Consider the following 23,491-nt stretch of genomic DNA (forward strand, 5'->3'; position numbering starts at 1 on the left):
TAACCATTGATTCAGATGGAGTGGGTGGTTCAGTGCCTTGTTCTGAAGTAACCAGTGATTCAGGTCGAGTCGATGGTTCAGTGACAGCTTCAGAAGTAACCACTGATTCAGATGGAGTGGATGGTTCAGTGACTGGTTCAGAAGTAACCACTGATTCAGATGGAGTGGATGGTTCAGTGACAGCTTCAGAAGTAACCACTGATTCAGATGGAGTGGATGGTTCAGTCACTGGTTCAGTTTCAAGTGGTGTTTCAGATGCAATTGTTGGTTCAGTGACTGGTTCTGAGGTAACCATTGATTCAGATGGAGTGGGTGGTTCAGTGCCTGGTTCTGAAGTAACCATTGATTCAGGTGGAGTGGATGGTTCAATGACAGCTTCAGAAGTAACCATTGATTCAGATGAAGTGGATGGTTCAGTGACAGCTTCAGAAGTAACCATTGATTCAGATGGAGTGGGTGGTTCAGTGAATGGTTCTGAAGTAACCATTGATTCAGATGGAGTGGATGGTTCAGTCACTGGTTCAGAAGTAACCACGGATTCAGATGGAGTGGATGGTTCAGTGACAGCTTCAGAAGTAACCACTGATTCAGATGGAGTGGATGGTTCACTCACTGGTTCAGTTTCAAGTGGAGTTTCAGATACAGTTCTTGGTTCAGTGACTGCTTCAGAAGTAACCATTGATTCAGATGGAGTGGATGGTTCAGTGACAGCTTCAGAAGTAACCATTGATTCAGGTGGAGTTGGTGGTTCAGTGACAGCTTCAGGAGTAACCATTGATTCAGATGGAGTAGATGGTTCAGTCACTGGTTCAGTTTCAAGTGGTGCTTCAGATGCAATTGTTGGTTCAGTGACTGGTTCTGAGGTAACCATTGATTCAGATGGAGTGGGTGGTTCAGTGCCTTGTTCTGAAGTAACCATTGATTCAGGTGGGGTGGATGGTTCAGTGACAGCTTCAGAAGTAACCATTGATTCAGATGAAGTGGATGGTTCAGTGACTGGTTCAGAAGTAACCATTGATGGAGTTGGTGGTTCAGTGCCTGGTTCTGATGTAACCATTGATTCAGGTGGAGTGGATGGTTCAGTGACAGCTTCAGAAGTAATCACGGATTCAGATGTAGTGGATGTTTCAGTGACAGCTTCAGTAGTAAACATTGTTTCAGATGAAGTGGATGGTTCAGTCACTGGTTCAGTTTCAAGGGGCGTTTCAGAAGCGGTTCTTGGTTCAGTGACAGCTTCAGAAGTAACCATTGATTCAGATGGAGTGGGTGGTTCAGTGCCTGGTTCTGAAGTAATTTTTGATTCAGGTGGAGTGGATGATTCAGTGAAAGCTTCAGAAGTAACCACTGATTCAGATGGATTGGGTGATTCAGTGACCGCTTCAGTAGTAACCACTGATTCAGATGGAGTGGATAGCTCAGTTACTGGTTCAGAAATAACCACTGATTCAGATGGATTGGATGGTTTAGTGACAGCTTCAGAAGTAACCACGAATTCAGATGGAGTGGGTGGTTCAGTGACAGCTTCAGTAGTAACCATTGATTCAGATGGAGTGGATGGTTCAGTCACTGGTTCAGTTTCAAGTGGTGTTTCAGATGCAATTGTTGGTTCAGTGACTGGTTCTGAGGTAACCATTGATTCAGATGGAGTGGGTGGTTCAGTGCCTGGTTCTGAAGTAACCATTGATTCAGGTGGAGTGGATGGTTCAGTGACAGCTTCAGAAGTAACCACGGATTCAGATGGAGTGGGTGGTTCAGTGACAGCTTCAGTAGTAACCATTGATTCAGATGGAGTGGATGGTTCAGTCACTGGTTCAGTTTCAAGTGGTGTTTCAGATGCAATTGTTGGTTCAGTGACTGGTTCTGAGGTAACCATTGATTCAGATGGAGTGGGTGGTTCAGTGCCTGGTTCTGAAGTAACCATTGATTCAGGTGGAGTGGATGGTTCAGTGACAGCTTCAGAAGTAACCATTGATTCAGATGAAGTGGATGGTTCAGTGACTGGTTCAGAAGTAACCATTGATTCAAATGGAGTGGGTGGTTCAGTGAATGGTTCTGAAGCAACCATTGATTCAGGTCGAGTCGATGGTTCAGTGACAGCTTCAGAAGTAACCACTGATTCAGAGGGAGTGGATGGTTCAGTGACAGCTTCAGAAGTAAACACTGATTCAGATGGAGTGGATGGTTCAGTCACTGGTTCAGATTCAAGTGGAGTTACAGATGCAGTTCTTGGTTCAGTGACTGCTTCAGAAGTAACCATTGATTCAGATGGAGTGGATGGTTCAGTGACAGCTTCAGAAGTAACCATTGATTCAGGTGGAGTGGGTGTTTCAGTGACAGCTTCAGAAGTAACCATTGATTCAGGTGGATTGGATGGTTCAGTTACTGGTTCAGTTTCAAGTGGTGTTTCAGATGCAATTGTTGGTTCAGTGACTGGTTCTGAGGTATCCATTGATTCAGATGGAGTGGGTGGTTCAGTGCCTGGTTCTGAAGTAACCATTGATTCAGGTGGAGTGGATGGTTCAGTGACAGCTTCAGAAGTAACCATTGCTTCAGATGGAGTGGGTGGTTCAGTGCCTGGTTCTGAAGTAATTTTTGATTCAGGTGGAATGGATGATTCAGTGAAAGCTTCAGAAGTAACCACTGATTCAGATGGAGTGGGTGGTTCAGTGACCGCTTCAGTAGTAACCACTGATTCAGATGGAGTGGATGGCTCAGTTACTGGTTCAGAAATAACCACTGATTCAGATGGATTGGATGGTTCAGTGACAGCTTCAGAAGTAACCACGGATTCAGATGGAGTGGGTGGTTCAGTGACAGCTTCAGTAGTAACCATTGATTCAGATGGAGTGGATGGTTCAGTCACTGGTTCAGTTTCAAGTGGTGTTTCAGATGCAATTGTTGGTTCAGTGACTGGTTCTGAGGTAACCGTTGATTCAGATGGAGTGGGTGGTTCAGTGCCTGGTTCTGAAGTAACCATTGATTCAGGTGGAGTGGATGGTTCAGTGACAGCTTCAGAAGTAACCATTGATTCAGATGGAGTGGATGGTTCAGTGACTGTTTCAGAAGTAACCATTGATTCAAATGGAGTTGGTGGTTCAGTGCCTGGTTCTGAAGTAACCAGTGATTCAGTTCCAGTCGATGGTTCAGTGACAGCTTCAGAAGTAACCACTGATTCAGATGGAGTGGATGGTTCAGTGACAGCTTCAGAAGTAACCACTGATTCAGATGGAGTGGATGGTTCAGTGACAGCTTCAGAAGTAACCACTGATTCAGATGGAGTGGATTGTTCAGTCACTGGTTCAGTTTCAAGTGGAGTTTCAGATGCAGTTCTTGGTTCAGTGACTGCTTCAGAAGTAACCATTGATTCAGATGGAGTGGATGTTTCAGTGACAGCTTCAGAAGTAACCATTGATTCAGGTGGAGTGGGTGGTTCAGTGACAGCTTCAGAAGTAACCATTGATTCAGGTGGAGTGGATGGTTCAGTCACTGGTTCAGTTTCAAGTGGTGTTTCAGATGCAATTGTTGGTTCAGTAACTGGTTCTGAGGTAGCCATTGATTCAGATGAAGTGGGTGGTTCAGTGCCTGGTTCTGAAGTAACCATTGATTCAGGTGGAGTGGATGGTTCAGTGAAAGCTTCAGAAGTAACTACTGATTCAGATGGAGTGGGTGGTTCAGTGACCGCTTCAGTAGTAACCATTGATTCAGATGGAGTGGATTCTTCAGTTACTGGTTCAGAAATAACCATTGATTCAGATGGATTGGATGGTTCAGTGACAGCTTCAGAAGTAACCACGGATTCAGATGGAGTGGGTGGTTCAGTGACAGCTTCAGTAGTAACCATTGATTCAGATGGAGTGGATGGTTCAGTCACTGGTTCAGTTTCAAGTGGTGTTTCAGATGCAATTGTTGGTTCAGTGACTGGTTCTGAGGTAACCGTTGATTCAGATGGAGTGGGTGGTTCAGTGCCTGGTTCTGAAGTAACCATTGATTCAGGTGGAGTGGATGGTTCAGTGACAGCTTCAGAAGTAACCATTGATTCAGATGGAGTGGATGGTTCAGTGACTGTTTCAGAAGTAACCATTGATTCAAATGGAGTTGGTGGTTCAGTGCCTGGTTCTGAAGTAACCAGTGATTCAGTTCCAGTCGATGGTTCAGTGACAGCTTCAGAAGTAACCACTGATTCAGATGGAGTGGATGGTTCAGTGACAGCTTCAGAAGTAACCACTGATTCAGATGGAGTGGATGGTTCAGTGACAGCTTCAGAAGTAACCACTGATTCAGATGGAGTGGATTGTTCAGTCACTGGTTCAGTTTCAAGTGGAGTTTCAGATGCAGTTCTTGGTTCAGTGACTGCTTCAGAAGTAACCATTGATTCAGATGGAGTGGATGTTTCAGTGACAGCTTCAGAAGTAACCATTGATTCAGGTGGAGTGGGTGGTTCAGTGACAGCTTCAGAAGTAACCATTGATTCAGGTGGAGTGGATGGTTCAGTCACTGGTTCAGTTTCAAGTGGTGTTTCAGATGCAATTGTTGGTTCAGTAACTGGTTCTGAGGTAGCCATTGATTCAGATGAAGTGGGTGGTTCAGTGCCTGGTTCTGAAGTAACCATTGATTCAGGTGGAGTGGATGGTTCAGTGAAAGCTTCAGAAGTAACTACTGATTCAGATGGAGTGGGTGGTTCAGTGACCGCTTCAGTAGTAACCATTGATTCAGATGGAGTGGATTCTTCAGTTACTGGTTCAGAAATAACCACTGATTCAGATGGATTGGATGGTTCAGTGACAGCTTCAGAAGTAACCACGGATTCAGATGGAGTGGGTGGTTCAGTGACTGGTTCAGTTTCAAGTGGTGTTTCAGATGCAATTGTTGGTTCAGTGACAGCTTCAGAAGTAACCACGGATTCAGATGGAGTGGATGGTTCAGTCACTGGTTCAGTTTCAAGTGGTGTTTCAGATGCAATTGTTGGTTCAGTGACTGCTTCAGAAGTAACCATTGATTCAGATGGAGTGGATGGTTCAGTGACAGCTTCAGAAGTAACCATTGATTCAGGTGGAGTTGGTGGTTCAGTGACAGCTTCAGAAGTAACTATTGATTCAGGTGGAGTGGATGGTTCAGTGACTGGTTCAGTTTCAAGTGGTGTTTCAGATGCAATTGTTGGTTCAGTGACTGGTTCTGAGATAACCATTGATTCAGATGGAGTGGGTGGTTCAGTGCCTTGTTCTGAAGTAACCATTGATTCAGGTCGAGTGGATGGTTCAGTGACAGCTTCAGAAGTAACCATTGATTCAGATGAAGTGGATGGTTCAGTGACTTGTTCAGAAGTAACCATTGATTCAGATGGAGTTGGTGGTTCAGTGCCTGGTTCTGATGTAACCATTGATTCAGGTGGAGTGGATGGTTCAGTGATAGCTTCAGAAGTAACCATTGATTCGGGTGGATTGGATGGTTCAGTGACAGCTTCAGAAGTAACCACGGATTCAGATGGAGTGGATGTTTCAGTGACAGCTTCAGTAGTAAACATTGATTCAGATGAAGTGGATGGTTCAGTCACTGGTTCAGTTTCAAGGGGCGTTTCAGAAGCGGTTCTTGGTTCAGTGACAGCTACAGAAGTAACCATTGATTCAGATGGAGTGGATGGTTCAGTGCCTGGTTCTGATGTAATTTTTGATTCAGGTGGAGTGGATGATTCAGTGAAAGCTTCAGAAGTAACCACTGATTCAGATGGAGTGGGTGGTTCAGTGACCGCTTCAGAAGTAACCACTGATTCAGATGGAGTGGATGGTTCAGTCACTGGTTCAGTTTCAAGTGGAGTTTCAGATGCAGTTCTTGGTTCAGTGACTGCTTCAGAAGTAACCATTGATTCAGATGGAGTGGATGTTTCAGTGACAGCTTCAGAAGTAACCATTGATTCAGGTGGAGTGGGTGGTTCAGTGACAGCTTCAGAAGTAACCATTGATTCAGGTGGAGTGGATGGTTCAGTCACTGGTTCAGTTTCAAGTGGTGTTTCAGATGCAATTGTTGGTTCAGTAACTGGTTCTGAGGTAGCCATTGATTCAGATGAAGTGGGTGGTTCAGTGCCTGGTTCTGAAGTAACCATTGATTCAGGTGGAGTGGATGGTTCAGTGAAAGCTTCAGAAGTAACTACTGATTCAGATGGAGTGGGTGGTTCAGTGACCGCTTCAGTAGTAACCATTGATTCAGATGGAGTGGATTCTTCAGTTACTGGTTCAGAAATAACCACTGATTCAGATGGATTGGATGGTTCAGTGACAGCTTCAGAAGTAACCACGGATTCAGATGGAGTGGGTGGTTCAGTGACTGGTTCAGTTTCAAGTGGTGTTTCAGATGCAATTGTTGGTTCAGTGACAGCTTCAGAAGTAACCACGGATTCAGATGGAGTGGATGGTTCAGTCACTGGTTCAGTTTCAAGTGGTGTTTCAGATGCAATTGTTGGTTCAGTGACTGCTTCAGATGTAACCACTGATTCAGATGAAGTGGATGGTTCACTCACTGGTTCAGTTTCAAGTGGAGCTTCAAATACAGTTCTTGGTTCAGTGAGTGCTTCAGAAGTAACCATTGATTCAGATGGAGTGGATGGTTCAGTGACAGCTTCAGAAGTAACCATTGATTCAGGTGGAGTTGGTGGTTCAGTGACAGCTTCAGAAGTAACTTTTGATTCAGGTGGAGTGGATGGTTCAGTGACTGGTTCAGTTTCAAGTGGTGTTTCAGATGCAATTGTTGGTTCAGTGACTGGTTCTGAGATAACCATTGATTCAGATGGAGTGGGTGGTTCAGTGCCTTGTTCTGAAGTAACCATTGATTCAGGTCGAGTGGATGGTTCAGTGACAGCTTCAGAAGTAACCATTGATTCAGATGAAGTGGATGGTTCAGTGACTTGTTCAGAAGTAACCATTGATTCAGATGGAGTTGGTGGTTCAGTGCCTGGTTCTGATGTAACCATTGATTCAGGTGGAGTGGATGGTTCAGTGATAGCTTCAGAAGTAACCATTGATTCGGGTGGATTGGATGGTTCAGTGACAGCTTCAGAAGTAACCACGGATTCAGATGGAGTGGATGTTTCAGTGACAGCTTCAGTAGTAAACATTGATTCAGATGAAGTGGATGGTTCAGTCACTGGTTCAGTTTCAAGGGGCGTTTCAGAAGCGGTTCTTGGTTCAGTGACAGCTACAGAAGTAACCATTGATTCAGATGGAGTGGATGGTTCAGTGCCTGGTTCTGATGTAATTTTTGATTCAGGTGGAGTGGATGATTCAGTGAAAGCTTCAGAAGTAACCACTGATTCAGATGGAGTGGGTGGTTCAGTGACCGCTTCAGTAGTAACCACTGATTCAGATGGAGTGGATGGCTCAGTTACTGGTTCAGAAATAACCACTGATTCAGATGGATTGGATGGTTCAGTGACAGCTTCAGAAGTAATCACGGATTCAGATGGAGTGGGTGGTTCAGTGACAGCTTCAGTAGTAACCATTGATTCAGATGGAGTGGATGGTTCAGTCAATGATTCAGTTTCAAGTGGTGTTTCAGATGCAATTGTTGGTTCAGTGACTGGTTCTGAGGTAACCATTGATTCAGGTGGAGTGGGTGGTTCAGTGAATGGTTCTGAAGTAACCATTGATTCAGGTGGAGTGGGTGGTTCAGTGAATGGTTCTGAAGTAACCATTGATTCAGGTCGAGTCGATGGTTCAGTGACAGCTTCAGAAGTAACCACTGATTCAGATGGAGTGGATGGTTCAGTGACAGCTTCAGAAGTAGCCACTGATTCAGATGGAGTGGATTTTTCAGTCACTGGTTCAGTTTCAAGTGGAGTTTCAGATGCAGTTCTTGGTTCAGTGACTGCTTCAGAAGTAACCACTGATTCAGATGGAGTGGATGGTTCAGTGACAGCTTCAGAAGTAACCAGTGATTCAGATGGAGTGGGTGGTTCAGTGAATGGTTCTGAAGTAACCATTGATTCAGGTCGAGTCGATGGTTCAGTGACAGCTTCAGAAGTAACCATTGATTCAGATGGAGTGGATGGTTCAGTTTCTGGTTCTGAAGTAACCATTGATTCAGATGGAGTTTGTGGTTCAGTGACTGGTTCAGACGTAACCACTGATTCAGATGGAGTGTAATGTTCAGTGACTGGTTCAGTTTCAACTAGTGTATGAGATGGAGTAGATTGTTCAGTAACTGGTTCAGATGAAAGAACTGATTCAGTTGGACTGGATTTTTCAGTGACAGCTTCAGTAGTAACCACTGATTCAGGTGGAGTGGATGGTTCAGTCACTGGTTCAGTTTCAAGTGGAGTTTCAGATGCAGTTCTTGGTTCAGTGACTGCTTCAGAAGTAACCATTGATTCAGATGGAGTGGATGGTTCAGTGACAGCTTCAGAAGTAACCATTGATTCAGATGGAGTGGGTGGTTCAGTGCCTGGTTCTGAAGTAATTTTTGATTCAGGTGGAGTGGATGATTCAGTGAAAGCTTCAGAAGTAACCACTGATTCAGATGGAGTGGGTGGTTCAGTGACCGCTTCAGTAGTAACCACTGATTCAGATGGAGTGGATGGCTCAGTTACTGGTTCAGAAATAACCACTGATTCAGATGGATTGGATGGTTCAGTGACAGCTTCAGAAGTAACCACGGATTCAGATGGAGTGGGTGGTTCAGTGACGGCTTCAGTAGTAACCATTGATTCAGATGGAGTGGATGGTTCAGTTTCAAGTGGTGTTTCAGATGCAATTGTTGGTTCAGTGACTGGTTCTGAGGTAACCATTGATTCAGATGGAGTGGGTGGTTCAGTGCCTGGTTCTGAAGTAACCATTGATTCAGGTGGAGTCGATGGTTCAGTGACAGCTTCAGAAGTAACCACTGATTCAGATGGAGTGGATGGTTCAGTGACAGCTTCAGAAGTAACCACTGATTCAGATGGAGTGGATGGTTCACTGACAGCTTCAGAAGTAACCACTGATTCAGATGGAGTGGATGGTTCAGTCACTGGTTCAGTTTCAAGTGGATTTTCAGATGCAGTTCTTGGTTCAGTGACTGCTTCAGACGTAACCATTGATTCAGATGGAGTGGATGGTTCAGTGACAGCTTCAGAAGTAACCACTGATTCAGATGGAGTGGATGGCTCAGTTACTGGTTCAGTTTCAAATGGTGTTTCAGATGCGGTTGTTGGTTCAGTGACTGGTTCTGAAGTAACCATTGATTCAGGTGGAGTGGATGGTTCAGTGAAAGCTTCAGAAGTAACCACTGATTCAGGTGGAGTGGATGGTTCAGTGACAGCTTCAGAAGTAACCACTGATTCAGACTGAGTGGATGGTTCAGTGACAGCTTCAGTAGTAACCACTGATTCAGATGGCGTGGATGGTTCAGTCACTGGTTCAGAAGTAACCACTGATTCAGATGGAGTGGATGGTTCATTGATAGCTTCAGACGTAACCACTGATGCAGATGGAGTGGATGGCTCAGTGGCTGATTCAGTTTCAACTGGTGTTTCAGATTGCGTTGTTGGTTCAGGGACTGTTTCAGTAGTAATCACTGATTCAGATGGAGTGGATGGCTCAGTGATTGGTTCTGAAGTAACCACTAATTCAGATGGAGTTTGTGGTTCAGTGACTGGTTCAGACGTAACCACTGATTCAGATGGAGTGGAATGTTCAGTGACTGGTTCAGTTTCAACTAGTGTATGAGATGGAGTAGATTCTTCAGTAACTGGTTCAGAAGAAAGAACTGATTCAGTTGGACTGGATTGTTCAGTGACAGCTTCAGTAGTAACCACTGATTCAGGTGGAGTGGATGGTTCAGTGACTGGTTCAGAAGTAACCACTGATTCAGATTGAGTTAATGGTTCCATGACAGCTTCAGACGTAACCACTGATTCAGATGGAGTGGATGGCTCAGTTATTGGTTCAGTTTCAGCTGGTGTTTCAGATGGGGTTGTTGGTTCAGTGACTGATTCTGAGGTAACCATTGATTCAGATGGAGTGGATGGTTCAGTGGCTGGTTCAGTTTCAAGTGGTGTTTCAGATGCGGTTCTTGGTTCAGTGACTGGTTCTGAAGTAAAAATTGATTCAGATGGACTGGACGGTTCAGTAGCTGGTTCAGTTCCAACTGGTGTTTCAGATGTGGTTGTTGGTTCAGTTACTGCTTCAGTAGTAACCACTGATTCAGATTGAGTAGATGGTTCTGTGACAGCTTCAGAAGTAACCTCTGATTCAGATGGAGTGGATGGTTCCGTTTCAATTGGTGTTTCAGATGGGGTTGTTGGTTCAGTGACTGCTTCAGAAGAAACCATTGATTCAGATGGAGTGAATGGTTCAGTTGCAGGTTCAGTTCCAACTGGTGATTCAGATGTGGTTGTTGGTTCAGTGACTGATTCAGAACTAACCACTGATTCAGATGGAGTGGGTGGCTCAGTTACTGGTTCAGTTTCAACTGGTGTTTCAGATGCGGTTGTTGGTTCAGTGACTGATTCTGAGGTAACCATTGATTCAGATGGAGTGGATGGTTCAGTAGCTGGTTCAGTTCCAACTGGTGTTTCAGATGTGGTTGTTGGTTCAGTGACTGCTTCAGTAGTAACCACTGATTCAGATTGAGTAGATGGTTCTTTGACAGCTTCAGAAGTAACCTCTGATTCAGATGGAGTGGATGGTTCCGTTTCAATTGGTGTTTCAGATGGGGTTGTTGGTTCAGTGACTGCTTCAGAAGAAACCATTGATTCAGATGTACTGAATGGTTCAGTTGCAGGTTCAGTTCCAACTGGTGTTTCAGATGTGGTTGTTGGTTCAGTGACTGATTTTGAAGTAATCATTGATTCAGATGGAGTGGATAGCTCAGTGACTGGTTCTGAAGTAACCACTAATTCAGATAGAGTGGATGGTTCAGTTTCTCGTTCTGAAGTAACCATTGATTCAGGTGGAGTGGGTTGTTCAGTAACTGGTTCAGATGTAACCACTGATTCAGATGGAGTGGAATGTTCAGTGACTGGTTCAGTTTCAATTGGTTTTTCAGATATGGTTCTTGGTTCAGTGTCTGCTTCAGAAGTAACCATTGATTCAGATGGAGTGGATGGTTCAGTGACTGGTTCTGAAGTAACCACTAATTCAGATAGAGTGGATGGTTCAGTTTCTCGTTCTGAAGTAACCATTGATTCAGATGGAGTGGGTTGCTCAGTAACTAGTTCTGAAGTAACAATCGATTCAGATTGAGTAGATGGTTCAGTGACTGGTTCAGTGACTGGTTCAGAAGTAATAACTGATCCAGTTGGAGTTGATGGTTCAGTGACAACTGCAGTAGTAACCACTGATTCAGATGGAGTGGAATTTTCATTGACCGGTTCAGTTTCAACTGGTGGTTCAGATGCGGTTGTTGGTTCAGTGACTGGTTCTGAAGTAACCATTGATTCAGCTGGAGTGGATCGCTCAGTGACTGGTTCTGATGTAACCACCGATTCAGATGGAGTGGATGGTTCAGTGACAGCTTCAGAAGTAACCACTGATTCAGAAGGACTGGATGGTTCAGTGACTTGTTCAGAAGTAACCATTGATTCAGATGGAGTGGATGTTTCTTTGACTGGTTCAGCTTCAGCTGTCATTTCAGATGTGGTTGTTGGTTCAGTGACTCGTTCAAGTGTCGCTGTGCTTTTTTGTGCACCTTTTCCTGCAGGTACATTAGTTGGTGGTTCAGGTGTTGTGGGTGGTTCAGGTGAACTCGTGGTCCTTTGCTCAGATGACGGTACTACTGTATTAATCTTTGGCCCAAATGGTTTTTGTTGCTCCTTTCCACTTCCTACTCCTTCCGGACCTTGGCCACATTCACATGGTTTAAGCTGAATGATGTTTTTAATAAGTTGAGCACTTGGGAAGTTCATACTTATGACACCTAAGCAACCATAGTTTTTAGAGATTTTTTTATGCTGGTCCACAAAGTCGTAAAGTTGCTCATTGACATTTCGAGCCAATGTTTTTGGATTGTTGAAAAGTGACGTTGATGTCTCAGTCACCACAATGTGATGTTCACAGATGTATGACTTGATTTGCTTTAGTCTCTGTTCTACATTTTTGAGCCTATTACGTTCAAAGAAATGTGAGTCATGGTTTTCTGTTCCAGCATGAAAAACATCAGTCTGGAGAAAAACAATATTGCCCCTTGCGACCTTCATGTTTGGTGTCATTGTCTCTGTCCATATTTTATTTCTGAAGTTGTCAATTAATTCCTTTGTCAACTGAGCAACTTGGTTTTTGTAAAGACCATGTAATGTCACTTTCAAAATCACTGTCTCAGTTTTGTGATCTCTTAAGAAATCAAGAATGTCTCTGAGGACATTATCTAATTCCGTATGCTGCCAAAACATCCAGTGACTATCCCGAATATAAACATTTTTTTGTGTAGGCAACCAAATCCCAGCATGCAAGTCAAAATATCGTATTCCCACATTAAGTTGCTGCTTCAAATTCCAAACTTGACATATAGCAAGTGGTCCTCCGTATAATGTTAAGCTTTCGTGTGTTCCAGGAATGGAGATAGCAGATAGTGGGGTCTCTTCAGGTATAGACTTCATCCAGTCAAGGTTAAAAGATCTTGGATCCAAGTCTGGGTTTTCATTGAAACCTAACCATGAACCTGAGCAGGAGGTTATTCTGGTAAGAGGAAGACATTTTTACTTCTATTTTTAATTCTTTCATCGTTCTTTCAAAGTCAAAAAAGCAGTTCTAATTGTTTATTTCTACAACAAGAAAAAGGAAGACAGAAATATTTGCCGAATACTCTTTCCCATTACAATAAGTCAGTCTTAAAAGTAAAGCAATTATAAATTATTATTATAAAATCAATAATATTGTCTTACTTACATAGAGAAAAAGGAGAGAAAATTATAGATCCCCATAATCTGGTTGTTCCATCAAGCTCAGGAATTTAGGATTTGTCCAAATTTCTTTCCAATGCGTTTACATTTTTTTCTCACCAGCCAATTTGTAAAAGAATTTACAAAACTCCAAAACGCTTTTACATTTAGCTCCGGACATGGCTGTGACAATAGACAATGGTCCCTGGTAAAGTGAGCTGCTGTAACAGTGAACATAAAGATAACCTTTGATTTGCATGTTTCTGTTCTCTAATCTTATATTTAGAGTAGTGTAGGAGAGAGAAAGAGAGACACTGAGACAAATGGAGAGCGAGACGTTGTAAAAGAGGTGTGCAGGCCATGTTGTAGCAGTTTATTTAGTAAAATATGACTTTGAAGACAGTCAGGGAGGTGATGAGTCAGCTCAACTGGCTATCCTTTACATATTTTACATAGACTACATATCTACATGCACTACATGTAAGAGTATTCCTTCACCGAATATCTGTTTTTCGGCATCTCCAAGAGTGTTGCGACACTTTAGCTGACATACTTCTACGTTCTTTAGCTGGAACACCTTAATAGTTTTGGATTCAACCTGTAAGTTATATAAGGAAATCTTCAAGGATTGGTTCATCATTTCACCCACACTCATCAGACCCACAACACTGTGCTAATGGGGAGATCAATATAAGAATACAATTACATGAAAAGTGGGATACAGTTGTCTTAACTGTAAATTGGAGCTATAAACATCAGCCAGGTCACTTGATGAACATAGTTTTAGAATGTTGAATTCAGCCTCTGCTTTAAACCTTTATTCTGTTTAATGACATCAAAAGGACAATGCCTTTTCTTTTTCCTCCTTCCTTTAGGGGGTCATCTGCCTCCATCTGACCCTATCCCTCCTCTTTCACACCAGGCTCTCGTCCACCTGCTCTCCACTATCAATATAGATCACAATGTTGTCTGCAAACATTACAGACCACAGAGACTCCTGCCTGATTTAATCTGTCAACTCATCAAATCTTATTTGACTGGATAGTCTGTATATTCTGTTTTTTATTAACCTTAACCACTGAAATTAAAGGTAACTTAGGTAATGCTTCAAAAAAATTACAAAAAATGCCTAGATGGGATTTAGTGTGGCTGCTGAGTACCTGGACGTGTTTCTAGAAGAATTTTGGTAAGAGTCATCAATATGAATTTAAGACAATGATTTTCTTTATTCAAACTTAACAAACAACTTTGTCACATAAATTATTTAATTGGTAGGGCACTCAGAATAAAAGGGCTTAAATCAGGGCTAAAAGTTTTCAGCCCTGATTTAAATAAAGATTACTACAAGTGTTCAGGAAGTTCAGGGGAGCATGACTACTCAAATCAGCTGCAGAGACATATATCAGCATCAGCAATTGGATTAGAGATACATACAGCAGAGTCAATTTTCAATAAAGCTTTACTTCACCATAAAGACACGATAAATATTTAATCTAATCTAATCTAATCTAATCTAATCTAATCCAACAGTTTAGCTTCATTCTTTTAAGCAAAATTTTAAAGTCTAATGTGGAATGTGGTGACCATTTAACATTTGAGGCATTTTCTCATATTGATATTATTTATTTAGACTATTTTAATGCTGTTTTTTTCATAAATGTAGAAATATAAAAAAGCATATCTTTCTCATATTTAGAACCATTAACCAGTGAATTTTTCCATGAAAACGTTTTCATGCACATGATACTGGGTACAACAATTACCTGAGTATCACATATTAGTTAAAATGACATAAAACAGACTAAAGCTTCTATTCCTAATATTTATGATTATCTAACTAGTAGATTTTGGAAATTTTTCAAGTGTTTTATGATCTAATGTGGATCAGTAAACTAATCATTGGCCTTGTAAATTATATAAATTGAGAAAAGCTGCCATATTCATGTCATAAATCATATTTCTTTATCATTTTATGTTCTGCTACTCATTATTATTTATATTCACAGTCACAGCTAATTATTTCGGTATTTTTTATTTTCCTTTCAATGAATGACTAAAATTATGGTAAAAAAATGGTTTGATAATCATAGCTGAATCCCAATGTTTAAATTAATAATCAAACAAGATGGAGAAAATTCTTCAGTTTTAAAACCCCCAAAAGGTTGATTCTGTTCATCTGGATGTAGCGTTTCCAGCGGGAGAAACGTCTTGTCACTCATCCAAGTTACGAACCATATGTCCAGAAGAACAGAACCAATCTTTTGGGATTTATCTACCTGGATGATTGAGCATGCATCAAGACATTCAGTTTTAAAAGTTGAAACCAGGCAATGTTTGGCATTCCTGCTGGGTAAACTTCAGTTTACTAACTTTAATATCACATAAGTAAACAGAAGAGAAAAATAACTGGCAATCACTGCTACAATTCAATAAATAAAAGTGAAATTCTTCTCCATTACTAAAAGGTCTGTTTCTCGCTCAAAAGTTGGCTTAACAGAGAAAAAACTTGGGTCCTCGTTAAATTTCTCACACATTTGTTTTGTGGTAAAGTTTTCATTTGCTTTGTGTTAATATTAAGCAGTCGGGCTTTAATCTACTCAAATTAAATACAGACGGTATATTTTTTCTGTATTTTATGGGTTACAATTTAATCACATTTTTTAACACATTCTAAGTTAACATATTAGTCTTATGTTTTACCATGAAGGTTTTTATTGTCTCAGATTGAGTTTGGGGGCTTAGAACCACTTTCTTATGCAGGAGAAGATCTATGGTTGTTTTTTTTGGGTTTTTTTGTGACTTGACAACACAATATTTTCTATTATAATTGAGTAAATAAAACCCATAATGCTTGTGATTTTCTTTTCGCTCTGGCTTAAGACTCTTTAGGAGGATCCCAAAAACTCCACATTTATCCAGACTTATGATAGTGGTTCAGGTGCAGCAGTTCCTTCAGTTGCATCTGGTTGTTTGGGTGTAGTGGATGGTTCAGGTATTGGTTCAGGTCCAGCCGTGGGTTCAGATGCAGTTGTTGGTTCAGGTGCAGCTGTTGGCTCAGGTGCAGTGGATGGTTCAAGTATTGGTTCAGGTGCAGCTGTGGGTTCAGATGCAGCTGTTGGTTCAGGTGCAGCTGTTGATTCAGGTGCAGTGGATGGTTCAGGTATTGGTTCAGGTGCAGCCCTGGGTTCAGATGCAGCTGTTGGTTCAGGTGCAGTCATCGGTTCAGTTGCAGCTGTTGATTCAGGTGCAGCCGTGGGTTCAGATGCAGCTGTTGGCTCAGGTGCAGTGGATGGTTCAGGTATTGGTTCAGGTGCAGCCCTGGGTTCAGATGCAGCTGTTGGTTCAGGTGCAGTCATCGGTTCAGATGCAGCTGTTGGTTCAGGTGCAGTGGATGGTTCAGGTATTGGTTCAGGTGCAGTTGTGGGTTCAGGTGCAGCTGTTGGTTCAGGTGTTGTGGATGGTTCAGGTACTGCTTCAGGTGTAACTGTTGGTTCAGGTGCAGCTGTTGGCTCAGGTGCAGTGAATGGTTCAGATCCTGGTTCAGGTGCAGCTGTTGGTTCAGGTGTAGCTATTGGTTCAGTTACTGGTTCATGTGCAGCTGTTGGCTCAGGTGCAGTGGATGGTTCAGGTGCAACTGTTGATTCAGGTATTGGTTCAGGTGTAGCTGTTGGTTCAGTGACTGGTTCAGGTGCAGTGGATAGTTCAGGTACTGGTTCAAGTATAGCTGTTGGTTCCGGTACTGGTTCAGGTGCAGCTGTTGGTTCAGGTACTGGTTTAGATACAGCTGTTGGTTCAGGTACTGGTTCAGGTGTAACTGTTGGTTCAGGTGCAGCTGCTGGTTCAGGTGCAGTGGATGGTTCAGCTACTGGTTCAGGTGCAGCTGCTGGTTCAGGTGTTGTGGGTGGTTCAGCTACTGGTTCTGGTGCAGTGGATGGTTCAGGTACTGGTTTAGGTGCAGCTGTTGGTTCAGGTGCAGTGGATGGTTCAGCTACTGGTTCAGGTGTAACTGTTGGTTCAGGTGCAGCTGCTGGTTCAGGTGTTGTGGTTAGTTCAGCTACTGGTTCTGGTGCAGTGGATGGTTCAGGTACTGGTTTAGGTGCAGCTGTTGGTTCAGGTACTGGTTCAGGTGCAGCTGTTGGTTCAGGTGCAGTGGATGGTTCAGGTGTAACTGTTGGTTCAGATGTTGTGGGTGGTTCCGGTACTGGTTCAGGTGCAACTGTTGGTTCAGGTGCAGTGACTGGTTCAGGTGCACCTTTTGGTGCTGGTGCTTTAGTTGGTTCAGCCACTGGTTCAGGTTGTTGTGGTGATTCAGGTGAACTGGTGGTATGCTGCTCAGATGATGGTGATTCTGTATTAATCTTTGGCCCAAATGGTTTTTGTTGCTCCTTTCCACTTCCTCCTCCTTCCGGACCTTGGCCACATTCACATGGTTTGACCTGAAGGATGTTGTTAATAAGCTGAGCACTTGGGAAGTTTATACTTATGACACCTAAGCAACCATAGTTTTTAGAGATTTTTTTATGCCGGTCCACAAAGTTGTAAAGCCACTTGTTAACATTTTGAGCAAACATTTTTGGACTGTTAAAAAGTGACGTTGATGTCTCAGTCACCACAATGTGATGTTCACAGATGTGTGACTTGATTTGCTTTAGTCTCTGTTCTACATTTTTGAGCCTATTACGTTCAAAGAAATGTGAGTCATGGTTTTCTGTTCCAGCATGAAACACATCAGTCTGGAGAAAAACAATATTGCCCCTTGCGTCCTTCATGTTTGGTGTCATCGTCTGTGTCCATATTTTATTTCTGAAGTTGTCAATTAATTCCTTTGTCAACTGAGCAACTTGGTTTTTGTAAAGACCATGTAATGTCACTTTCAAAATCACTGTCTCACTTTTGTGATCTCTTAAGAAATCAAGAATGTCTCTGAGGACATTATCTAATTCCGTATGCTGCCAAAACATCCAGTGACTATCCCGAATATAAACATTTTTTTGTGTAGGCAACCAAATCCCAGCATGCAAGTCAAAATATCGTATTCCCACATTAAGTTGCTGCTTCAAATTCCAAACTTGACATATAGCAAGTGGTCCTCCGTATAATGTTAAGCTTTCGTGTGTTCCAGGAATGGAGATAGCAGATAGTGGGGTCTCTTCAGGTATAGACTTCATCCAGTCAAGGTTATAAGATCTTGGATCCAGGTCTGGATTTTCATTGAAACCTAACCGTGAACCTGAGCAGGAGGTTATTCTGGTGAGAGGAAGACATTTTTACTTCTATTTTTAATTCTTTCATCGTTCTTTCAAAGTCAGAAAAAAAGTTCTAATTGTTTATTTCTATACCAAACAAAAGAAGGACAGAAATATTTGCTGAATATGTTTTCAAATCACAACAAGTCTTACTTGTAAGTAGAACAAATATAAAGCTCACAACTGATAACACTTTAGAATAATGTCACACTATCAAGCATTAGTAAGGCATTATTAAGATCTTAATGCATCATTTATGAAGCATTATGTCTCCTTAGTATGTAACTTATAGAATAAATCTAGATATAATATTTATTTTTGATCTAAGATCTCATATACAGCATGCTCATTGTATAATTTAGAAAGTCTAAATAAGTGATCAACAAAGTATTTAGATAAGAATTTATATATATAATCATTAAGATTTTAGATATTAGTTTATTGTTTGTGAGTGTGTTAATAGAGGTTTTATACATACTTATTTCAAGCTGTAATGCATGGTTAATTCATACAGTTACTAGTTGTTAAGTATTTTGTGTAACCAGGACTATTTTTGCCTTATAAAGATTTAAAAATGAAAATAAAAGTACCTCAACATCTAAAGTATAAGCTCACATAAAAAGAACACAGGCAAAGCACAAAGAAATAGAGAAAATCCAAATCAGTGTTGCCAGCTTAGCAACTTTGTCACTATATTTAGCAAGTTTTCAGACCCCCTTAGTGACTTTTTTTCCCTAAAAAGTGACTAGCGACAAATCTGGCGACTCTTGCTGGTGTTATTGGAGACTTATGATGACTTTTTGATGTGAAAGCACATATCGCTCTTACTCTCAACAAGCAGCGAGTGCTGCCGTGGGCTGCTCGCCAGTGCCAAAGCGCTCACAGGCGGGGGACAGTCCTCACGCAGCAGTTGCCCCCAGCTGCTGTCAGAGCAGAAGATGTTCACCCATATGCTTCCAAACTGCAAATGATTCGCACTCTGACTGTAACGCAGTCAATTCTTCTTTTAATCTTACTTTTTGTGGGTGACAAGATTTAAAACTACTTAAAAACACACATGAAAAAAGTATGCCAGAGTGTCTATTTCGGGTCACTTTTGCCAGTCCCAAGCCCAGATAAAGAAGGAAAGTTGGAATTGTGACATTAAAAAAACAATAATTGCTAAAAGAAATTTAATGTGTAGTTCTAAATATATTCTAAATGCTTTAAGGGTGTTTTTTTACTCATTTTATGTCTCTTCCATGATGTTATTTCTCTCTCCTACAGAGTCGGTTACAATTATAATTATAAGAATGACCAATTATGCAAATTAGGCAATGACATCTGTTTTAGTGACTTCTAGCGTCTTTTAGGACAGCCAATAGTGATTTTCCTTACTGAAGAGTTGGCAACACTGATCCAAATCCTCTATTAGCTAACTTTAGTCAAATAAGTCATTGGCCAGTCAGGTTCAGTTCTAAAGTGCTCCTGAAATAAACTAATTGGTCAGAATATCCAGCCCTGTGCTTTCACACAGGCAAACTCGGCTGGAATGAAAAAAATACTTCATGGCCTCCTCATTCAAGACATTCGGAGAAGTTAGCGTGAGGAAGAGAAATCAGATTAGAGTAGATTAGAGACTCATTGAGTAAAACAAGTTGTGTTACTTGGGGATAACTGTAGTCTGGAACAACAGCTGTGTAGATTGAAAGAGGAGATTCAGAAACGTGCACATCGGAAGTACAGTGGGATGCAAAAGTTTGGGCAACCTTGTTAATAGTCATTATTTTCCTGTACAAATCGTTGGTTGTTACAATAAAAAATGTCAGTTAAATATATCATATAGGAGACACACACAGTGATATTTGAGAAGTGAAATGAAGTTTATTGGATTTACAGAAAGTGTGCAATAATTGTTTAAACAAAATCAGGCAGGTGCATAAATTTGGGCACTGTTAGCATTTTATTGATTCCAAAACCTTTAGAACTAATTATTGGAACTCAAATTGGCTTGGTAAGCTCAATGACCCCTGACCTACATAGAAAAATCTCGGATAGACAGAAGCGACGAATGGTGAGAACAGTCAGAGTCAACCCACAGACCAGCACCAAAGACCTACAACATCATCTTGCAGCAGATGGAGTCACTGTGCATCGTTCAACCATTCAGCGCACTTTACACAAGGAGATGCTGTATGCGAGAGTGATGCAGAGGAAGCCTTTACTCCGCCCACAGCACAAACAGAGCCGCTTGAGGTTTGCTAAAGCACATTTGGACAAGCCAGCTTTATTCTGGAATAAGGTGCTGGGGACTGATGAAACTAAAATTGAGTTATTTGGGCATAACAAGGGGTGTTATGCATGGAGGAAAAAGAACACGGCATTCCAAGAAAAACACCTGCTACCTACAGTAAAATATAGTGGTGGTTCCATCATGCTGTGGGGCTGTGTGGCCAGTGCAGGGACTGGGAATCTTGTCAAAGATGAGGGACACATGGATTCCACTCAGTATCAGCAGATTCTGGAGACCAATGTCCAGGAATCAGTGATAAAGCTGAAGCTGCGCCGGGACTGGATCTTTCAACAAGACAACGACCCGAAACACTGCTCAAAATCCACTAAGGCATTCATGCAGAGGAACAAGTACAACGCTCTGGAATGGCCATCTCAGTCCCCAGACCTGAATATTATTGAAAATCTGTGGTGTGAGTTAGAGAGTGTCCATGCTCCGAAGCCATCAAACCTGAATGAACTAGAGATGTTTTGTAAATGGTAAATGGTAAATGGTAAATGGCCTGTATTTGTATAGCGCTTTTACTAGTCCCCTCTAGGGACCCCAAAGCGCTTTACACACCCAGTCATCCACCCATTCACACACGCATTCACACACTGGTGGAGGCAAGCTACAGTTGTAGCCACAGCTGCCCTGGGGCAGACTGACAGAAGCGAGGCTGCCATATCGCGCCATCGGCCCTTCTGGCCAAAGATGTAAAGAGGAATGGTCCAAAATACCTTCAACCACAATCCAGACTCTCATTGGAACCTACAGGAAGCATTTAGAGTCTGTAATTTCTGCAAAAGGCAGATCTACTAAGTATTGATTTCATTTATTTTTTTGTGGTGCCCAAATTTATGCACCTGCCTGATTTTGTTTTTTATTATTGCACACTTTCTGTAAATCCAATAAACTTCATTTCACTTCTCAAATATCACTGTGTGTGTCTCATATATGATATATTTAACTGACATTTTTTTTTATTGTAACAGACGATTTATACAGGAAAATAATGACTATTAACAAGGTTGCCCAAACTTTTGCATCCCACTGTAACTGTCCTGGAATTGTTTCTCTGTGAGTATAGCTGAGCTAAGCTAACATGGCTAACTAGCCTCTTAGCCATGTTTTTGACCCATTAGCACCACAGTCTCTGTTTACACAGTCTCTGTTACTGCTGTTATGGTTGTTTTACACATTTCTGCCTTTGTTTTTGATGCTAGCTTATTTCATTCCTGTGTTATTGTTACACCGTGTACATCTGCAGGGGCTGCCTTTCGTTACTAATATTTATTATGGTTAGATTCACTGCTACTAAAAAGAGAATAAAAAAAAGAAGAAAGAGATCATCCAATACACGTTTCTTTCCAGGTGCGTTCACCTCTGTGATAACACTATTTCATTTAATTCAGGAGCACTATGAAAGTGAAGCTACTCGACGCTGACTTATCTGACTAAATCTAGCTAACAGACTACAAACCAGAGGAAAGCTGAAACTCAGGAATGAACCAAAGGTATTCCAAACTCTTGAAAATTCCAAAGACTTTTTCCTGTATTATCAATTTAATATGATGGACACACAGTTTTGTGATAACCTTATTAAATTTTTATTTTAATGGAAGACTGCTCAGAGTATTTTTGTCAATTAAACCTCTCTTACGAACTCATTTCAGTATTCTTCAGCTCTCAGATAGATTGTTTTTTGCATCTGGCTATCAGTATATAAATATATTCTGTATCTCTTTATAGGTTGTCTGTAATTTTTCTATTGTGAAGATAGCTAATACTTGTTTGAGTCTTGACATACTTTTCTTTTCATTTATAAATGTTTTATAAGGCAATAACAGTTCCCACTTTAGATGAGGTCACACAAAATACTTACCTAATTACTATAAACTGTCTAAATTAGCCATGGATTACAGCATGAAATAACTAAGTATGTATAAAACCTCTATTAACACACTTACAAACAATGAGCTCATATCTTAAGGATTATATATATAAATGTGCAACACAATCATTCTAATGATACCATGAACGCATTATGTATGAGCTCATTAATCACTAATAAACATATTAGTGACTACTAATACATAATCACTGAATTAAGCACTTACTAATACCTTACTAATGGTTTATAGTGTGAATTATTCTAAAGTGTTACCATAATTTTTTGTTTTACTTACATAGAGAAAAAGCAGAGGAAGTGATAGATCTCCATAATCCGTTTATAGGCTGGTCTATTGAGCTCAGACAGTCAGGATGTGTCCAAATTTCTTTCCAAAATGCCTTTACATTTTTTTCTCACCGGCTAATTTGTAAAAGAATTCCCAAAACTTCAAAACGCTTGTACATTTAATGCGGATATAGCTGTAACAATAGACAATGGTCTCCGGTAAAGTGAGCTGCTGTAACAGTGAACATAAAGATAAATGGAGATTTGCATGTTTCTGCTCTCTAATCTTTTATTTTTAGTAGTGTAGGAGAGAGAAAGAGAGACACTGAGACAAATTGAGAGAGAAAGAAATGGTAAAAGACATGTGAAGGCCATGTTGTAGCAGTTTTAGTAAAATATGACTTTAAAGATAGTTAGGGAGGTGATGAGTCAGCTCAATTTTCTATCCTTTACATATTTTGCATACAGTACATGTAAGAATAAGGACTCTTTAGCTGACATACTCTAGTTCTATATTATATTATATTATATTATATTATATTATATTATATTATATTATATTATATTATATTATATTATATTATCCCTGCATCAGGCTGACCATCTGTCCTGAGCTGGGATAATATAATATAATGAGTTTAGCTCCATTCTTTTAAGCAAATGTTTTGAGGCTTCATCACTCCTGGTGCTTACTGTTTAACATTTGAGACATTTTCTTATATTGATATTATTTATTTAGACTACTCTAATGCTGTTTGGCATTAAATTACGGGCGATTGTGGCTCAAGAGTTGGGAGTTCGCCTTGTAATCGGAAGGTTGCCGGTTCGAGCCCCGGCTTGGACAGTCTCGGTCGTTGTGTCCTTGGGCAAGACACTTCACCCGTTGCCTACTGGTGGTGGTCAGAGGGCCTGGTGGCGCCAGTGTCCGGCAGCCTTGCCTCTGTCAGTGCGCCAGTGTGTGAATGTGTGCG

General features: G+C 41.2%; 3 protein-coding genes across 3 annotated transcripts; all 3 read right to left on the reverse strand.

Moving 5' to 3' along the window:
- Positions 1 to 1,803: 1,803 nt before the first annotated feature.
- LOC146492946 (uncharacterized) lies at positions 1,804 to 3,601 on the reverse strand. Its single transcript, XM_085149429.1, has 2 exons — positions 2,303 to 3,601; positions 1,804 to 1,860 (listed from the first exon to the last, which is right to left on the reverse strand). Exons 1-2 carry the CDS (start codon positions 3,599 to 3,601, stop codon positions 1,804 to 1,806), a joined length of 1,356 nt encoding a protein of 451 aa, XP_085005555.1.
- A 4,202-nt stretch (positions 3,602 to 7,803) lies between these two features.
- LOC146492947 (uncharacterized) lies at positions 7,804 to 12,965 on the reverse strand. The gene is made up of 3 exons (XM_085149430.1): positions 12,852 to 12,965; positions 8,639 to 12,641; positions 7,804 to 7,872 (listed from the first exon to the last, which is right to left on the reverse strand). Exons 1-3 carry the CDS (start codon positions 12,884 to 12,886, stop codon positions 7,804 to 7,806), a joined length of 4,107 nt encoding a protein of 1,368 aa, XP_085005556.1. The 5' UTR covers positions 12,887 to 12,965.
- Positions 12,966 to 15,765: 2,800 nt separating this feature from the next.
- LOC146492948 (uncharacterized) lies at positions 15,766 to 23,003 on the reverse strand. Its single transcript, XM_085149414.1, has 2 exons — positions 22,531 to 23,003; positions 15,766 to 18,091 (listed from the first exon to the last, which is right to left on the reverse strand). Exons 1-2 carry the CDS (start codon positions 22,563 to 22,565, stop codon positions 15,766 to 15,768), a joined length of 2,361 nt encoding a protein of 786 aa, XP_085005540.1. The 5' UTR covers positions 22,566 to 23,003.
- Between the last annotated feature and the right edge of the window lie 488 nt (positions 23,004 to 23,491).

This window comes from Neolamprologus multifasciatus, chromosome 22 (assembly GCF_963576455.1).
Source record: "Neolamprologus multifasciatus chromosome 22, fNeoMul1.2, whole genome shotgun sequence".
Taxonomy (NCBI): domain Eukaryota; kingdom Metazoa; phylum Chordata; class Actinopteri; order Cichliformes; family Cichlidae; genus Neolamprologus; species Neolamprologus multifasciatus.

Coding starts and splice junctions, on each gene's coding strand:
- LOC146492946 (XM_085149429.1), bottom strand. CDS start 3,601: ATGGTTACTTCAGAACCAGGCACTGAACCACCCACTTCATCTGAATCA. Junction 1,861..2,302: donor CCACTCCACCTGAATCAATG/GTTACTTCTGAA, acceptor TGGTTACCTCAG/AACCAGTCACTGAACCAACA.
- LOC146492947 (XM_085149430.1), bottom strand. CDS start 12,886: ATGGGGATCTATAATTTTCTCTCCTTTTTCTCTAT. Junction 12,642..12,851: donor TTTCTCTCCTTTTTCTCTAT/GTAAGTAAGACA, acceptor TCCTCTTACCAG/AATAACCTCCTGCTCAGGTT. Junction 7,873..8,638: donor CCACTCCATCTGAATCCGTG/GTTACTTCTGAA, acceptor CATCTGAATCAG/TGGTTACTTCTGAAGCAGTC.
- LOC146492948 (XM_085149414.1), bottom strand. CDS start 22,565: ATGGAGATCTATCACTTCCTCTGCTTTTTCTCTAT. Junction 18,092..22,530: donor TTCCTCTGCTTTTTCTCTAT/GTAAGTAAAACA, acceptor TCCTCTCACCAG/AATAACCTCCTGCTCAGGTT.